This window comes from Pelodiscus sinensis, chromosome 29 (genome assembly GCF_052426305.1).
Source record: "Pelodiscus sinensis isolate ZL-2025 chromosome 29, ASM5242630v1, whole genome shotgun sequence".
Lineage (NCBI taxonomy): Eukaryota > Metazoa > Chordata > Testudines > Trionychidae > Pelodiscus > Pelodiscus sinensis.
The window spans coordinates 10,051,812-10,069,114 of NC_143080.1; the positions used below are offsets into that span (position 1 = coordinate 10,051,812).

General features: G+C 40.6%; 1 protein-coding gene across 15 annotated transcripts in view; it reads right to left on the reverse strand.

Annotated features, from left to right (window-relative positions):
- The window catches only part of TANC2 (tetratricopeptide repeat, ankyrin repeat and coiled-coil containing 2), a 702,540-nt gene that overhangs the window by 235,490 nt on the left and 449,747 nt on the right, over positions 1-17,303 (reverse strand). For 11 of the 15 annotated variants that reach the window (XM_089774007.1, XM_089774012.1, XM_089774010.1 and 8 more), the window contains one exon: positions 3,595-3,705. The exons of the other annotated variants lie outside the window; for them this stretch is intronic. In XM_089774007.1, the coding sequence (XP_089630133.1) occupies positions 3,595-3,705 (111 nt within the window). The remainder of the gene's footprint in view (positions 1-3,594; positions 3,706-17,303) is intronic. 15 annotated transcript variants of the gene reach the window in all.

Below are 17,303 nucleotides of genomic sequence, written 5' to 3' on the forward strand. Positions count from 1 at the left end.
AAATGCAATCTCAGAAGTCCTTGCTTCTTTAAGAGAATCAGAGTTGAACTGAACCATAAGCTTGCCTTAAAGGGCCCAGAACACTGACTTACAGTTTCAAGGATTTGCCTGTGGTTTTCTGAGGGGCAGAACTAATAAGGAGGAATAAAATATCCAATATTAGCCTTACTCAGTGTGTGCCTGAGAGGGGGGAAGAATGAGGTCTAGCTAGTTGAAACTCAGTCCGCATAAGAACTGTGGTGATCCTGGTTGACAAAGGCAGGCAGCCATAGGGTCTGAGCAGGATAATATCTGTCCCATAACTTAGACTGTGTGTGTTCATCTCTTGTTGTACAGGGTTGAACTATATGGAATATTGTTAGATGATCAGGTTTCTGCCAGATACAGGATGGCTTTTTATCATTTATACGCCATCAGGAGTCTGTCACTGTTACTTACAATTGCAGACATTGTGACGGTCAGCCATGCCTTTGTCAGCTCAAGATTACATCATTATAACATGCTTGATGTACAGCTACCTCGTATAAAACCTGAAACTGAGTCTGGTGCGGGGTTCAGATGTCTGTTTCTTATATGGGAGTGTCATGCAGTGAGTCTATTTACTGGTATTCCATGATCTGCACTAGTTGATCACAGGTTTTCAGGTGAGATTTCAAACGGTATTTTTGACTTCGAAATTTCTACATGTCTGCTGACCTTCTTACCAGGAAGACATCATCTCTGAGCTTCAAAGCTTGTGCTGGAGACAGTTTAGATGGATTGCAGACACCAGCATTGAGTCATAGTGACAGGGCTTTTTGATTATTTTAAGTTCTGTCAAGGGCACCTAGAATGAAGGAACTGGTGCTCCTTTTACTTGGTATAAATCTACAGACAAAATAAAACACACCAGCTCACCCTGTTATTACATATGTATACCTCTATGCCAATGCCAGGCTCTGTGATTTTTATGTTCCTAACTGCAAACTAATATCTACTTTAATACAGGTATTTTCTAAGAGTCTATATTTGGGGCTTTCCACCCTCAATTCCTATGTTCCCAGCACACAGAAATTTAGGGTTGCCAAGTGTCTGGTTTTGAACTGGACAGCAAAGTATTGAGCTTTCTGTTAGGGAAACAAATTGAGAAAATAGAAATGTCCGGTATTTTCTAAATAAGATGTAATGTAGATTATGATGTAATGTCAAGTGTGTTCGGTATTTTTGTTGAAACCATCTGGCAACCCTATGAGAAATTTCACTAGAGCATGGGACAGAACAGAATCAGAAAGTTTACAAATGCTTTAGAGGGCTTTTCAGTTCCTCTCCTGCAGTACTGTATTTGTTAGGCATATAATAGAGTGGGCTAATTACAACGCCCCAGTACAAGCAAGGGTTCTATTCTATCAAGAAGAAACTCAGGGAGAATGAAGAGTTTTTACAAATTTATTGGGCAAGAGCTCCAGCCTTCAGGTAACTGCTGCTTTTATAGCAGGAACTCTGGATCCAGATAGTTAAAGCATAACCCAGTTCTACCACAAAAGAAAAGAGCAAATACCCAGGAAGTACTGTTTGCATGTACATACTTCGCTTTAATGTTCTAAGACATGGGGGGTGGGAGAGGGAGAAAACAGTGAATCACACTATACCAACTCCCTATTCTCTGGGAATGGCTGCCTCAGTCTCAGAAGTCCTTCCTCAATAGATTGTTCTATTCCTAGTCATAAGGATTTTTCATATTGACTGCAAATAAACCTAAGGAACTACTCATTTCAAGTCTGCATAGCCATTCAAACTCTGCATTCTCTGGGATCCAGGGAAATGCAGTTCTTCTGCTAAAGGAGCTGCTGGATGCCAAATGTGCAACCAAGCAGCAGGGGGTCAGGGACCCCTGACGGATACTGTATCTTGACATGTGGATTTACACACAAAACATCTTTTGGGCCTCCCATAATCTACTTGCTCTGTCTTTACCCCAAACCAGAGCCTCCCATCGACCTCCCCAGAGGCTTGCCTTTGTTGTTTGTTTATAGTTGAAGTACACTTTACTGTTGTTGAGGTGCTGAGAACTGTCCCACGTTTGTAACATTAATCCACACTATCAATGAGCTACAGAAGCAGAACAGAGGGCAAAACAGACTCTACTGTCAAAGCAGTATTTCTTGACTGTTTCCTGCTAGGCCTCTGTGAGAATCTGCATCTTCCAAAGGTTGTGTAATATTAAATTTGAGAAATTGGGGGGGGGGGAGGGGGGAGGAGAGAGTAGTCCTTAATTTTTAGACAGTTCAATTACAGTTCTTTATAAATATTGCCATGACAGTATTTTTTCCAGTTGGGATGATCAGAGTAGAAGATACAAGTTTCACAGAAGGGGCACAAGTTATATCAGTAAAATCCTGTTTGTAATACATGACTGAAACGTTTAGAAAGAATGATTATATTTCACGGGAAATACAGTCTCAAAGAAGGCATTCTCTGAGCATACGGATCCATATGCTAAACATCTTTCTCTTGAGAATTTTATTCTGTTTCAAACATACTGCAGTAAAGAAAGTTGCTCTGTGCAATATAAGGCTTTTCACCAAATCATTCTTTTGCTTTTAAACACGGCTTAGTCAATGGACTTTGATACTGATTCAAGGATTGGCACCTTCTCTACCATGACATGATTCTAAAGACAAGATTCCATGGTCACATACTATTTGGAAGCATTTGATATCATTTTACTCTGTCATAAGAATATGTCAATTATGTGACTGTAATTTATAAACTAACAGACCACCCAGAAGAGAAAACAGTAGAATTCAGCAAAGGTCTGAATACAAATACTTCCTGCTCCTTTAAGCTGTGATCTGCAGCCTACTGTAACTGTAACATCTCTGACATAGTTTTTGGAGCTATCTTCTCAACCTTAATGAGGTTGCCAAGCAACCAGTCCAAGTTCAGAAGAATCTTGGAAATGAAACTGAGTCCTCAGCAGCTATATAAAGATTTAACGGAATTCACACATCTGTATGCAGTCAGTGCTTGAATACATTTACCAAAGGAACTGACCAAGACATCAGGAAAATACAGCTTTCATTCAGGGAAATAAAAATACTTCAGTTAACCTGAGTACGACAGAGGCCTCTAACAAGATGCATACACTTGGAGTTCTTACATTCTGCAGTGAACATACATTAATGGCAACCTCTGAAATAAATGTGATGCTGTTAATAGCAGATATACAAGAATTTGTGCTTATGTATGAAATTATTTAATAATGGAACACACGAGAAGTATGTTTTATACTGGCATTGCTGAAGATACGTGAATAACAAAAATCAGCCTCAAGCTAGTATGTCTGCTTGATCAGCTGTTATTCACTTAAATTCAATGCTATAGACACTTTTTTGTATTTTTAGGGGGAAATGTGCACACAACCACGAGTGACAAATAAAGTACAGATTATCAATCAGAGACTGCCACCCAGCCAAATGGACACATTCTTAAAACTAGGTTGGCGAAGAGCCAACCAATCATTCAGAAAAAAGGTGGCACAATGAATATGAAACTGCTGTGCTGGAAGGGTCTGTCCTCCCTCTTCTAAGGCAGAGGTTTTGCATGCATGCTTACCAGGGCAGTATGCATCAACGTCCAGTTTCTGTGCTGAAGTGAGCGTTGGTGAGCCAAGCTCAGACTCTGGGATTCGAGGGCTCTCAACAAACTTTGCCTTCCTCAGGGGGGCTAAGGAGAAGGAGGGGGAAGAAAGAAAGAGAGGTCAAAAGTAAGGGAAACAGCAGGCAACAGATGGAAGCACTTAACTAAACGACACACTGTGTCAGACTCATATCAAGTTACCCCTTTTCTTTGTGCCAGAAAAAAAATTATCTGCATTCCTCACAAAAGAGATGGGCTTGTTCAAAAACTACAACAAACTGCAAAGTCTTACTTTAAAGTGCATAAGCAATGAGGCACAGTTCTTGGTTGTCCAAACACTGGCTCTCTCTCTCTCCTCTAAAATTAATCTTTTTATGAGGAACAAATGAATTTGGATTAAACAACTACAGAAAGACTAAGATCACAAAGGAAAACAGAGCCTATATATTTAAAGTAATTTAAATAAGAACGGTTAGATAATTATAATGCTTCCTTTGAGCAAAAAACTTCAACTTTAAAATATCATTGTCACACAGTGTCTTCTGCTCTGGATATTCAGTATTAAATATAAGTTAACTGACTACAAAGCTTAAGAAGGAAATTGATCACCTCACTTCTTAGCTGTAAAAGCCCAGGAGGTTCTTCAAGAGAATTAAAAGAAAAAAAGAGGCTAAGATACAACCAATGCTGATATAGTAAAGAAACACTGACTTCTACGGTAATGTGACTGTAGGTAGAAATTTGAGCTGCAAGCATTGAGCAAGACATTAAGCTCTAGGACATTTGTGTGTAATGAAATTCAATTTATAAAAACACTTTCAAGACTGAAATTCTTGCCAGCCATGGCAAAGAAATCTAGGAAAATAGTTAATATATGCAGAAAATATTTTATAAATATTTCATATTGTATAAAGTTATACAATGTGGAAACAAAATGGAACTGTTATGAAACAGAACGGAACTTTCCCATATGCACTGAAGTATGAGAGTAATCTGAAAAATTACTTTAAAAATAATCTCATGGGTCACCAGGAAAAACATCTCTCAGAAATTCAAAATACCATCAATTTACAAGTTAAAAGATTGTTTATACCTTTTAAACAAATTTTAAATCTGGGAATTAAAAGTCAAGTTGGGTTCTTTCCTTGTCATGCACATCACCCATATTACAGGTTCTATAGGTCACATTATATCTTCAATGGCAGTTATGAATCCCATTGTTGCTAATACATATAACTGTAGGCTTAACTGACTTGTCACGTGACTGTAAATTAATTAATGGTTCTGCTGATGCAAAAAAAGGAATACAATCCAGCTCACTTTCTCTAGCTGAGCTGTTTCTACAGTACTAATAGAAATAAAAGAGATAAACTGCATTAGTCACAAAAGCAAAGAGCTATGAGATTGGATACATGCAGGGGACCAAATTCTGCGCTCTCCTACTTTGCTGTAAATGCTGAGCAACTCCAGTGACATCAGTACAATTACTCAGAATTTACACTGGTGTAACTGAGAATAGTGTGTGTTCCAGGGGAGTTGATCTGATGACTAAGAAGGTGCCATTTCTATAGTGTCACTTTTCTGAAAACAACCACACATTAGGTGATACTGAATATATGTACTACAGTCATTCTGGGCTGTTAAGAGTATGCTGTGCAACACAGCCCACACCATGAGCTATGAACGTTTAAAATTCCAGTTTATTAGTATGGAAATGATAAAAATGTCTTCAGTTAGCCAAATGCTTGAAAAAAAACCCAGCCAGCAATACATACAATATTCCCAGAATTCTGATACGGTGATAGAAGAGAGATTTTGAGAAAATGGTAACTATAAGGAGAATATTATTGTAACATTCAGAACAACCCAGATAATCATCCCACACCAACAATTTTACTAAAATTACAGTTGTAGTTGTACTTTTACAAAGGCATGTACTGAAAATGTAGATTTAATCCTACCGAGAAGAGTCAAGGGGTATGTCTACACTACCCTCCTAGTTCGAACTAGGAGGGTAGTGATGTAGGCATACCGCACTTGCAAATGAAGCCCGGGATTTGAATTTCCCGGGCTTCATTTGCAAGTGCGGTATGCCTACATTACCCCGCTAGTTCGAACTAGGGGGCTAGTGTAGACATACCCCAAGAATGTTATTCTTCCTATTCACTAAGATTTTGTATGGCATGCAACACATCTTTAGATGAGATAAAGAATATAAGCATCATCTTGACACTGTTTAAGTAAACACTGGAAGGATTTTATTAATACAGCTTATAAATAGGTAATAGCTTGTCTGCCTCCTTGTAATAGTTCCTGGCTAACCTATTTTAGAGCCATGAGTTATATAAAACTACATTTCCATGACACTGAATCAACAGGAGTTATTACAGTATTACATATATAGCATCCTCATATGAAGACAAATAATGTACCTCAACTGCACATTTATCAAGGAATTTAGGTAGCACCATAACTCATAAGATTGAGTCTTACATGATTAGTTTGTGTCATAAGGACCACAACATGGAATAGCTGATTTAGTTCCTGTACATTTGTGGGAGGCAGAAGTAAAATATACAAATCACATGCATTCTTTTTCTCCATCATTCACTGGGTACTCCTTACCAGCCTTACATCTGCTTTCTGTAGCTCAGAGGTCCTTTTTCTTTTATTAATATATTTATTTAGAGTTTAGTTTTACATACATTCCACAAAAACAGAAGCACATGTAAAAGTGTGTGATGACCTTGATATGCAATTTTTTTAAAAAGTTTTGCCTTCTTCCCAAGTCTAACATTCTGATCTGCTTCGTTTTAACTTCCCAATCTTCAGGTGCTTACTTATTCCCAGTTCTGCCTTCCTGTTTTTCCCTTTGATATTTCCATACCCCCTGCTCCTTGTTTCCCTCCCCCTCTTTGTTTCCTTCCGTCCCCCTTCCTTTTCCCCTATTTATTTTGGGTCTGCACATCCTAAACTCAAAACTCCGGTCAGCTGAAGAAGTGGATTGTTCCCACAAAAGCTCATGATGCCATCTACATGCTTTGTTAGTCTATAAAGTGCTACCAGACCATTTGTTGTTTTTGAAGTTTACTCTGCTTCTTGTCCATTTTTCATCTTCCCCGCTTCCTCATTTAGGAGAAAGCCGGGAAAACATATTAGTACATGTATTAGTCAATGCCTGTTCTGAACAACACTTATGCATATATATGCCACTGACTTCAATGGGATTTAAGCACTGTAGTGCCCATCTTTAAAAAAGGTTAGAAGGACAATCCAGGGAACTACAGATTGCTCAGCAAATTGCTCAGCAAATTGCTCAGCCATTGATCTCCCAAAAAATCATGGAGCGGATCCTCAAGGAATCCATTTTGAAGCAGTTGGAAGACAGGAAAGTTATCAGGAATTGTCAACATGGATTCACCAAGGGCAAGTCATGCCTGACCAACCTGATTGCCTTGTATGACACTATGTGGTCTAGAGGAAGGCAGTGGGACATGATTTACCTTGACTTTAGCAAAGCTTTTGATACATTCTCCCACAGTATCCTTGCCAGCTAGTGAAGGAAGTATGGATTGGATAAATGGACTGTAAGGTGGATAGAAATCTGTCTAGATTGTTGGGCTCAATGGGTAATGATGAATAGCATGATGTCTTGTTGGCAGTCAGTTTCAAGCGTAGTGCCCCAAGGATTGGTTCTAGTGCCGATTTTGTTCAACATCTTCATAAATAACCTGGATGAGGGGACGGATTGCATCCTCAGCAAGTTCACAGCTAGGGGAAGAGGTAGATATGTTGGCAGGTAGGGATAGGATCCAGAGTTACCTAGACAAATTGAAGGACTGGGCCAAAATAAATCTGATGGGGTTCAACAAGGACAAGTGCAGAGTCCTGCACTTGGGATGGAAGAATCCCAAGCACTGCTACAGGCTGGGGACAGACTGTCTAAGCAGTATTCAGCAGAAAAGGACCTGGGGGTTACAGTGGATGAGAAGCTGGAGATGCACCCTTGTAGCCAAGAAGGCTAATGGCATATTAGGGTGCATTAAGAGGAGCATTGCCAGCACAGAATCATAGAATACAAGAATTGGAAGGGATCTCCAGAGGTCATCATGTCCAGTCCCCTGCCCTCATGGCAGGACCAAGCAACATCTAAATCAGTGTTCTCAGTCCAGCAAACAGCAGATCTAAAGAAGTGATTATTCCCCTTCATTCAGCACTGGCGAGGCCACATCTGGAGTACTATGTCCAATTCTGGGCCCCCCATTAAAGAAAGGATGTGAACGCATTGGTGAAAGTCCAGTGGAAGGCAAAACAAAACAAAACAAAAAAAACGATTAGGGAGCTGGAGCACATGACCTACGAAGAGAGGCTGAAGGATATGGGCTTGTTTATTCTACCGAAGAGTGAGGGTAGATTTGATAGCAGCTTTTAACTACCTGAAGGGAAGTTCCAAAAGGACAGAGAGAGAGGCTATTCTCGTAATGGCAGATGGCTGAATGAGGAGCAAAGGTGGGTATCAAGTTGGATCTAAGTTGGATATCAAGAAAAACTAATTCAGTTGGGGGGTGGGGAAGCACTGGAATGTGTTTCTTAGGGAGATGATGTAATCTCCATCCCTAGAGGTTTTTAAGCCCCAGCTTGACAAAGCCCTGGCTGGGATGATTGAGTTGGGGTTGGTCCTGCTTTGGGCAGGGGGTTGGACTCGATGACTTCCTGAGGTCTCTCCCAGCCCTAGGATTCTATGATTCTAAGTGTTGTCAGAAAAAAGGAATTCTTTCCTGAATCAGGGCCCAATGAAGTACATTTTAAAATACGTTCCATGCAGCATACACAACTGTTTGCATTTTGTCCTGTTCTTGACACCTTATGTTTATCATAACTAGTACAAGTCCCTATATTGCTAGCAACAGCTGTGTGGATACCATGGATTAAATATATATATAAAATCATGTGAAGCAAACAAAGGGAGAAAGGTGAACCATTATAATGACTATATCTCTCTTGCTTATTTTGAAATGAACTTGGTGAAAATTGCTGGACTGAAAACAATGCAGCCTGAAGGCCTTTATTTGTCTGAAAAAAAAAAAAAAAAAAAAAAAGCATAGCAGATGTGTATGTTTCTCTCCCTTCCCACTCAGGAGCATTCTGCCACAGTACTTCAGCCTTGTCCTGGAGATACTACTAATGGAGAAAAGAGAGCTGTACGGTCTCTGATTTTACTCAATTCAATGCTGATTTTACTGATGTGAATCTCAGTAAGGAAACAGACTGAGAACACGAAGTGCTGTCAGATCACTTTAGGTCACTGCTACCCTGGATTGGATTTGTTTCAGTGACAATAAATGAAAGGCTTTTTACTCCATTCCCAGTTCCCTGAGCCATCTGGTTTCTATGATTCACTTTTTGTAGGGAAGAAAATATTAGTCATAACTTTGTATAATGTACACACCAAATATAATGTTCAGTCAGAAAAACTGTAATATGTATGAAATAGGCAGCCACAATCAGACAGATAAATATGAAAGTTCTGGAGTCATTTTAAATTCAATTTCTTCAGCTCCACATCTTGAAACTTTTTTGATTTTAAAACTACATGTAACCTGCCTATACCTCAAGGTGCTGAACAGTAAACAGGGAGAAGAAAAGAAGGGACATGGGAGGATGAAAGGGTGCCGCAGATGGAAGACTACCTGAACTGAACTCTTTCATTACAAACATGTGAAATACCATAACAGACCAAACTTGTGCAAGGTAGCCCCTGAGGGGATGCAGTAAAATTCTCTCTGACATGCAGACAACATAACTTATACCAGGACATAAGAATTTGGTCAAGCACCTGTTCTGAACCCTAGCTCTCTGCCATGACCTAAGTGCCCTCTGCTATTCTTAGTGTAGTTAAGTTGAGTCTTTCATCACAAGTATGTTCCTTCATGTACAACTTAACAGACATGTACTTGCCTCTAGGCACCCTTTATTGGAAAAGTTAGTGCCTTTCGTGCAGATATAGTTACAGCTGTAAAGACATCTCTGCCCAAAATGAAGTAGCCAACTGTAAAGAACTTTCTTTAACAACTTTCAATGACTTCCAAGTTTTAAAAAAATTGCTTCTGAAAGATTATGTCCTAGCCTTGAAAATCCTTGCTAACTTAATTCAGCTTTAAGGAACATTACAAGGGATTATTTTCTCTAAAGGAGTCACACAGTCTTTAATGAGCTCCTGTTCATTTCTTAGCTAATGTTACACACTTGGGATACTAATTTCTCTCCTTTTCCATTTGATACCTAGTACTGGTGTATTGTAATATGTTGGGTAAGAGAAAAAATGCAATAACACTAATTAAAAATTATCTATTGTTGTTATAGCATGGATAAAAATAACACGCTTATGTCACTGACCACATAAACTTGCTTAAAGTTTGTATACATACAATCACAAGTAATTCTTTGATGCTTGCCTATGGTTTTAAACAATAAAATGTGTACATATAGTAAAAAAGAAAAGATTTCGCATACTTAAAGAAATCATAAAATCTTCAGTGAAATCTGAATGGAGCACTTCTGCTTAAAAAGGTTTAAAAAAGAAAGCACCCAAATAGTCCAGCTTAAAAATTAACCTAGTAGGACAAGGGAACACAGCAGGAAAAAGAACAATTTCGTAATAATGAGAATAATTTGCTACTGTAAATTCCTAACACTATAGCACTAAAAACCAGAGAAGAGCGAGTTACTCACGTTGTGCAGTAATGGAGGTTCTTCTAGATGGTTGTCCATAAGGGTGCTCCATTTTAGGTGTCTGGCGCATTGCTGCGTTTCTAGTTGGAGAATTTAGGTAGCAGTGATCTTGGTAGGCTGCGCATGTGGGGAGGCTGGAACATACCAGTGTGGTAACTCAGCATGTGCAGTCAACCGTCCCTTCAGTTCTTTCTCTGCCCCAGAAGCAGAGGGGAGGAAGGGCAGGTGGTGGAGTACCCACAGGGGCAACCATCTTGAAGAACCTACATTACTGCACAAGATAAGTACTCTTTCTTCCTCTTCAAGGAGTGTCCCTGTGGGTGATCCATCTTAGGTGACTATGAAGCAGTACTCGTGCTCGGAGGAGGGAGCTTTGGTTGATCACTAGTATGCACAGTAGCTAATACTATCTGGCCAAACCAAATGTCATGAGATAAGTATGTTTCAAGAACATAGTGCTTTGTAAAGGTATGAACGTGGCAGAGAACCACGTAGCAGATCTGCAAATGTCCATGAGAGGTAAGCTGTTGACTTCACCATTGCTCCTGCAGAATGGACACATAGCTTTAGCAGAGGGTAGTGCCTGAAAATACAGTAAGCCAGTCTAATATAGTCCCCCTGGACAGTCTCTGTTTGGAAACTGGCAGGCCCATGGATCTTTCCAGAGTTGACACAAATAATCTTGGGCTATGTCTACATTGCAGGCTTCTTGCGCAAGAAAACTTTCGCGCAAGAGTTTTTGCGGAAAAACTTTGTGCGCAAGAGCACGTCCACGCCTCAAAGCGCATTGCAAAAGTGATGTGCTTTTGCGCAAGAGAGCACCCACACTGCATGGACACTCTTGTGCAAGAAAGCTCTGAGCACCTGTGCTTTTTTCCTATAGGGGTTTCTTGCACAAGAAAGCCCTCTAGAGCATCCACACTTGCCTTTCTGCACAATAGCTGTAGTGCAAAAGGGAGTTATGCTTTGTAGAAGGAGGTTTACCTACACCAGCAAAAGCCCTCTGTTCTGCCATTTTACTGCTGATTTACTTGTGCAAAAGAGCATTTGATTCTCCACAGGTTTTTTCACAAAAACTTTGCAGTATAGATGTAGCCTTGGTGATTTGCATTAAATCGCTTCCTCTGGCCTCCTCCGTCCTTCCTTCAGCTCAGAAAACAGAATCCATTTTGGGAGGCGCTGATCAGACATCCAGACCACGTGACCAGTCCAGCAAAGTTGTTGGTAAATGATGATAGTTTCAGTGCTGGTCATATTCAACTCTTCCAGGACACTAGTGTTTGTGTGCCTGTCCTCCCAAGGGATATTTAGGATTCTCCTCAGGCAGCATTGATAGAACAGGCAGCGAGTGGGTCAAAGGGCTTGGGGGTGAGTGCCCTAAGTATTAAATTGAGATCCCAAGGTGGAGTTGGGCTCCTTGTGGGTAAGTGTTCTGAATTCCATTTAAAAAGCGTTTAGTGATAGGGTGGGTAAAAACAGATTTGATGAAATGCAGTTGGGAGATGAAATGCAGTTGGGAGATGAAATGCAGTTACTTAGGTAACTCATTAGGGAGACCTCTAGCATGTCAATCACCCTCTTGTAAAGTTCCTGAAACGACTTAAAGTCGTCTCCTGATGTGGGTGGACGAGGCATTATAGTGTCATCAAATGATGAGGATGAAATATGGGTGGGAGATGGCAAGGAAGCAGAAATCTCCTCCTCACTTGAAGCCAACTCCTCCTCCTCTGGAATGCAGACTTGTCGAGGGAACGCAGAGATGGAGCCTGAGATGTACCAGAGGGCAGCAGCTGTGGCTGTTGTTGTTGCTGCTGCATGCTATATATAAAGCCCAGGAATCTCAACGGGGCCCGTTGGTGGGCAGTGGTACAGGAGGAGGCAGCCACTGAGGTGGTTGCCATTTAGGAGGTTGTCGGGATTGCTTGGAGGTATGAGCACCCACTACAGGTTCTTCGTCTTCGTCACTGGAGAGCAGTGGTGCCGAGCTTGCTGGCATGGAGAGGCTAAGTCTGGCCAAGGTCAGTGTACCAAAGAGTGAGGTTGCCGGTGCCAAGGTGACTCGCAGCTTCTCTGAAGTCAAAAAAGGCTGTAGTGCCATAACTGTCAGTGCCAAAGGTGGTGTGATGGTCGGTGGCAGCGGGATCTGTGGTGCTGTCGGTGCCACGTGGTTATGTTTCTTTACTGCCGGGGGCGGCATGGACATGATCAATGCTAAAGAGGGGCCTGGTTTCTTCAGTGCCAGTGGCGAGTCGGATGGCTTTGGTGGTGCTGACTTAGATTTAGACTTGCTTGGTGCATTGGAGTTAGTCTTAGGGAGGTCCTTAGATTCTGGGGACCCATGGGTACCTGACAGTCCCTGCACCTCTGTCTCCAGTGCCTTACCTGCAGCATTATATGAGGTGATGTCTGTTTCTTTGAAGGGGATTCACCTCTAGCTGCCGAATGGGCTCACTTCCTGGACAGCTGGTCTGAGGCAGAGTCCTTGGTGCCAAAGCCTAAAGGGGCAGCTTTGTCAGACATTGCCACTGGGGCCAGTTGTCTCGGTGGTGCTGAATACTCAGGGTCCAATGCTAGATGGTATTTTCTAGTAATAGCAACATCAGTTGAAGTTCTCTAACCTTTCTCGTGCATGTCGTAAGTTGTTAGCAGTGCTGGCACTGGGAGGTAGCGTGAGCTTACTCTAGGCACCGAATGTATGCGAATGTCCATTGGACATTGGAATTGAAAGCTGACAATACAGGCAGTGCTTAAAACCTGGGGAACCAGGCATCCCAGGAAGAAAAAAATGGCCAAATAGGGGCCTCAACAGGAGAAAAGGAAAAACAATTTTTTTAAACTAACTACAACTATTTAATGCCTAACAGCAATAACTATAAAAGCTATCAACACTAACCAACGAGATTTACAAAACTATTGGGAGGGCAGCTCTCGGTTCTGACGGAAGCTGGTGGTGGCAGAGAAGGAACTAAAGGCTGTACATGCAGAGTAGCTGCACCGGCACATGCCAGCTGCCCCATATATGCAGCCTACCAAGGGCACTGCTATCTAAATTCTCTGACTAGAGGTGCAGCAATGCCTTAGACACCTAAGGTGGAGCACCCAAAGGGCCACTCCTGAAAGAGGAACCAGCTAACGCAGCTGCAAATGTGAGCAATCAAGTACAAAAATCATTCTCTTAAGAGCCAGTTATTATAGTGGCTACAATATAACCAGTGTTTATATGATAGTTCCCAAAAAATATGTTAGAATTCTATCAATTACAGCCTGTAAAACCTACTAAAATGAGTAAGCTGAAGGAACCAGTCCTAAGCAAAATCAAACAAATAGTAATAGTTGTTCCTGGGAATTATTTGTTGTGTCTGTACTGTTAGTTTTCATGGATAGCCATAAACATGAACTTTGAAGACTCACCCACAATATCACTGTATAAAGTCACAGCAGAAGTATGTCAATATCCTTAAATGAACTCCATGCGGACCAAACCACAAAAATACTGCTTTACAAATGTACCAAAGAACCACGTGTTGAGAACAACATGAAAACAGCAATCCCTGGACTTTTGTTGGGTTTTACAGCGAACCGTATCATTACTTAAGATCTAATAATATAATATAATTTGTTTACTAGAAAGATGTAATCTTCATAATTACTCCATCAAACACTAAATGTTATTTTTAAATCGTGTCTATTGATAGTACCGTTGTTGCCTATCATTATCATTTGAACCACATGTTAATCACTGCCAGTTTTTGACATTTTTGATCAGGAATGAGAGTGACAGTGTTTTAATTTGGACATCAGAAAGGTGATATATCACACTCTCTGATAACTTTACCGAGCTTTATAAGCCAGACTTTATATTTTTGGTTCAGAATCTCTGATATCATCCCTTTAACTGAGGGAAAGCAGAAATAATTCTAGGACTGCTTCTGGTAGCAATACAGATAACACAGCTTTGTACAACAAACAGCAATGAAGCAGTTTCAGATTCACTATTCTGTTATTACTACTATGGAACAAAACAAATCAACAGTCGTATTATGCACATATGAAGTGCTATGAAAGGGGCTTCATAGAAAATTTTGTGTGAAGAAAACAAAATACAAACTTAGTGCCCTCTTGACACAATTGATCTCTCAACTCTGTTAATAGCCCAGAAAATAGCTTTGCCAAACATAACATCTTCTCAGTACCCATGTATTCAAACTGGAAGATCTATATTTAAGAGAAGAGTTAGATATAAAGACTTAAAATTGCTATTTCCTTTAATACTAAGTTGGAAATCGAAACATTTTTAACAACTTGTTGCTTCACAGATTTTGTTTGGATCCTCAAAGGATCTTTTTTTACCCAAAATGTGCCTCTTCTATACTTAGTTTATTAATGATCATTGTAGTCTAAATTTTTGAGCAGGTCTGTTATGGCCTGCTTCTGCTTCTCCAAATGCGGAGTGTTCGTCAATAACTTCAATGAGAGCAGCCAGAAGCTTACAAACGGTATTGAGTGAGATAACGTTTAAAACACCTTAGCACTTCTAGCCCTCTGATGTTTCAATTGCTAGAGCCTCACACTTTGAAATTATTTCCATAACAATGGCTTGCTCCATTGCAGTTAGACATCAAAGAAAGATTTCTGCTCGTTTTAATTTGAAGTTGCAAGATATTTTTGTTAAATACAATAAAAAAAATGCACCAAGGCTCATTTTATTGGGATGGGGGGAATGCACTAAACAAAGCTACAGTCTGAACCTCTTTGGTCCAGGACTTTCTGGTCCGGCAACATCCAAAGTCTGGGAAGCCCACGGATGTTGCTGGATGAGAGAGTCCCAGCCACAGAGGTTGCAGGTTGGGAATGGAGCCGATCTGGCAGTGGGAAGCCCATGGGGCCAGTGGCCTGAAACAGAGCCCAGCCAGCGGGCTGGCAGCTGAATCCTGCAGGCCGGGGGTAGGGAGTGCCACACTTGACAGCTGGCTGGCAGCAGGGAGCCCCATGCAGGCAGCGGAGCTCCACCAGTTGGGGGCAAGGAACCCCATCTCGGCAGCTGGAGCCGACTGGTGGCCAGGAAAAACCAAGCCCAGCAGACAGGACAGGGGCTACATGCTGGCCAGGGCCGGGAGGTAGGAGGGAAGCCTCAGAGAGCCCAGAAGCCTGATCTCCCCTAGGCTAGCAAACTCTTCTTTGGGATTTCTCAGGTCCTGAGGGTGCCAGACCAGGAACATCCTACCTGTGCTATTTCAGTTTGGGTTTTATTTGTATTTATCCATCTGATTTTATTCCCTCACATTCCAGCTGGCTGACAAGATTAAACATCTCCTGACAGCCTCTACTATACAAATCTACAACCATTAAAACAGCTTTTCCTGTTTACCCGTCTCTGACAATTATTTGATCAGGTAATAATTTTTCATTCATGCTTGGTACAATCCTTATAACTGTAAAATTTGGCCAAGAGAACTGATATTTGCAGTAACCCATTACGGCAAGGTGGCAGACTCTAAGGCTATGTCCACACGGTATCCCGGAAAAATTCCGCCGCATCCAGGGAATGCCTCTGCTCTTCTGAATTTTTTTTCAGAAGAGCAGATGCGCTGTTTTGGAAGCCCTGTATTCCTCTTTTTATGAGGAGTAAGGTCTCTTCCAAAAGGAGAGGTTTTTCCAATATTTGGCCCAGTGTAGATGGGCAAAATGTCAGAAGCCACTTCCGAAAAAAGAATCGAAAAAATAAACAAACACAGCAGCACAGCCAGTTAGCAGCTTCACTGCATTAGCAAGAATTTAGAGGAGAAATTTCAAGGATTAATTATCTGGAGGTGCACACAGTTCCCACCCCAAACAAGATATAGGTCTCTATGTTGAAGGAGGAAAGAGTAACTTTATCATCTAATGTGTTAGTTGTGTGTGGATTTGTACTCTTAAAAATGTAGTTAGAATTTATATATATATAAACATTTAGGAAAATACTGTAAAAACAAACAGTAGTAAAAATATGTTAGAACATGCAAAAAAACCAGAGCCAGTGTGATTACTAGAGCTCTTTAAGAGCATAAAGATCCATGGTATTACAAATGAAAACCCCTCTGAAGATTAGAAGCTGTCAACCCAAATTTATAGTATTTTTCTAAGGCACAGACTGGGGATCTCTGTTCTTTAAGCATGTGAGTTATTTCTGAAGATCTGCTCATTGAATCACAAAGACAAGGATAAAATGAATGGAATGGAATGGTATGGTCTGTGACAGCCACCCATTCATTTTCACTGCTGTGCTATCAACACATTCCAATCAGGCATAGAAAACATTTAGAAATTAAGGTGCCACTGAGGGTTCATCCTGTATTTTTGTGAACTGAATGCTAGGATCTATATTGTTTGTGAGTGCTTAATTCCAGGATTCCAATCTAATATAAAATAAAATTTGAACAAAACCATAAGAAATTATCTTTTCTTTTAGAGCAATCGCATTTTCTTTGTCTCCTATTATTAGCATCTATTGCGGCTTAGCATGAGGTAATTATTATCTGTGCAGCTCACTAATTCCATTGCATTTGCTATTTATGTCATTATATCTCTGTCATGTAGTTTATGACTGAGCTAGCGTTTAATTAGGAAAGTTTTTCATCAGAATAAAGGAAAGGCTGTGATTAAAGGGCACTGTAATGGATTAGTGCAGGACTTACAAATTCAGTTTCAGCTCTCTAACTCAATGTTTAGTTTTGGTTCAAAGGAGAATTAAAGCTGAATTACTTTCTTGTGGTGTTTTGCGTAAGGTGTGCTGTGCATCTGCTTCCCACCGATATGAACATATCCTGTACATTTTGTATGTATATATCCAAGGCATTTGATATGGCCTTGCATGACCTTATCAATAAACTAGGCAAATACAACATAGATGGGGCTACTATAAGGTGGGTGCATAACTGGCTGGATAACCATTCTTAGAAAGTAGTTATTAATAG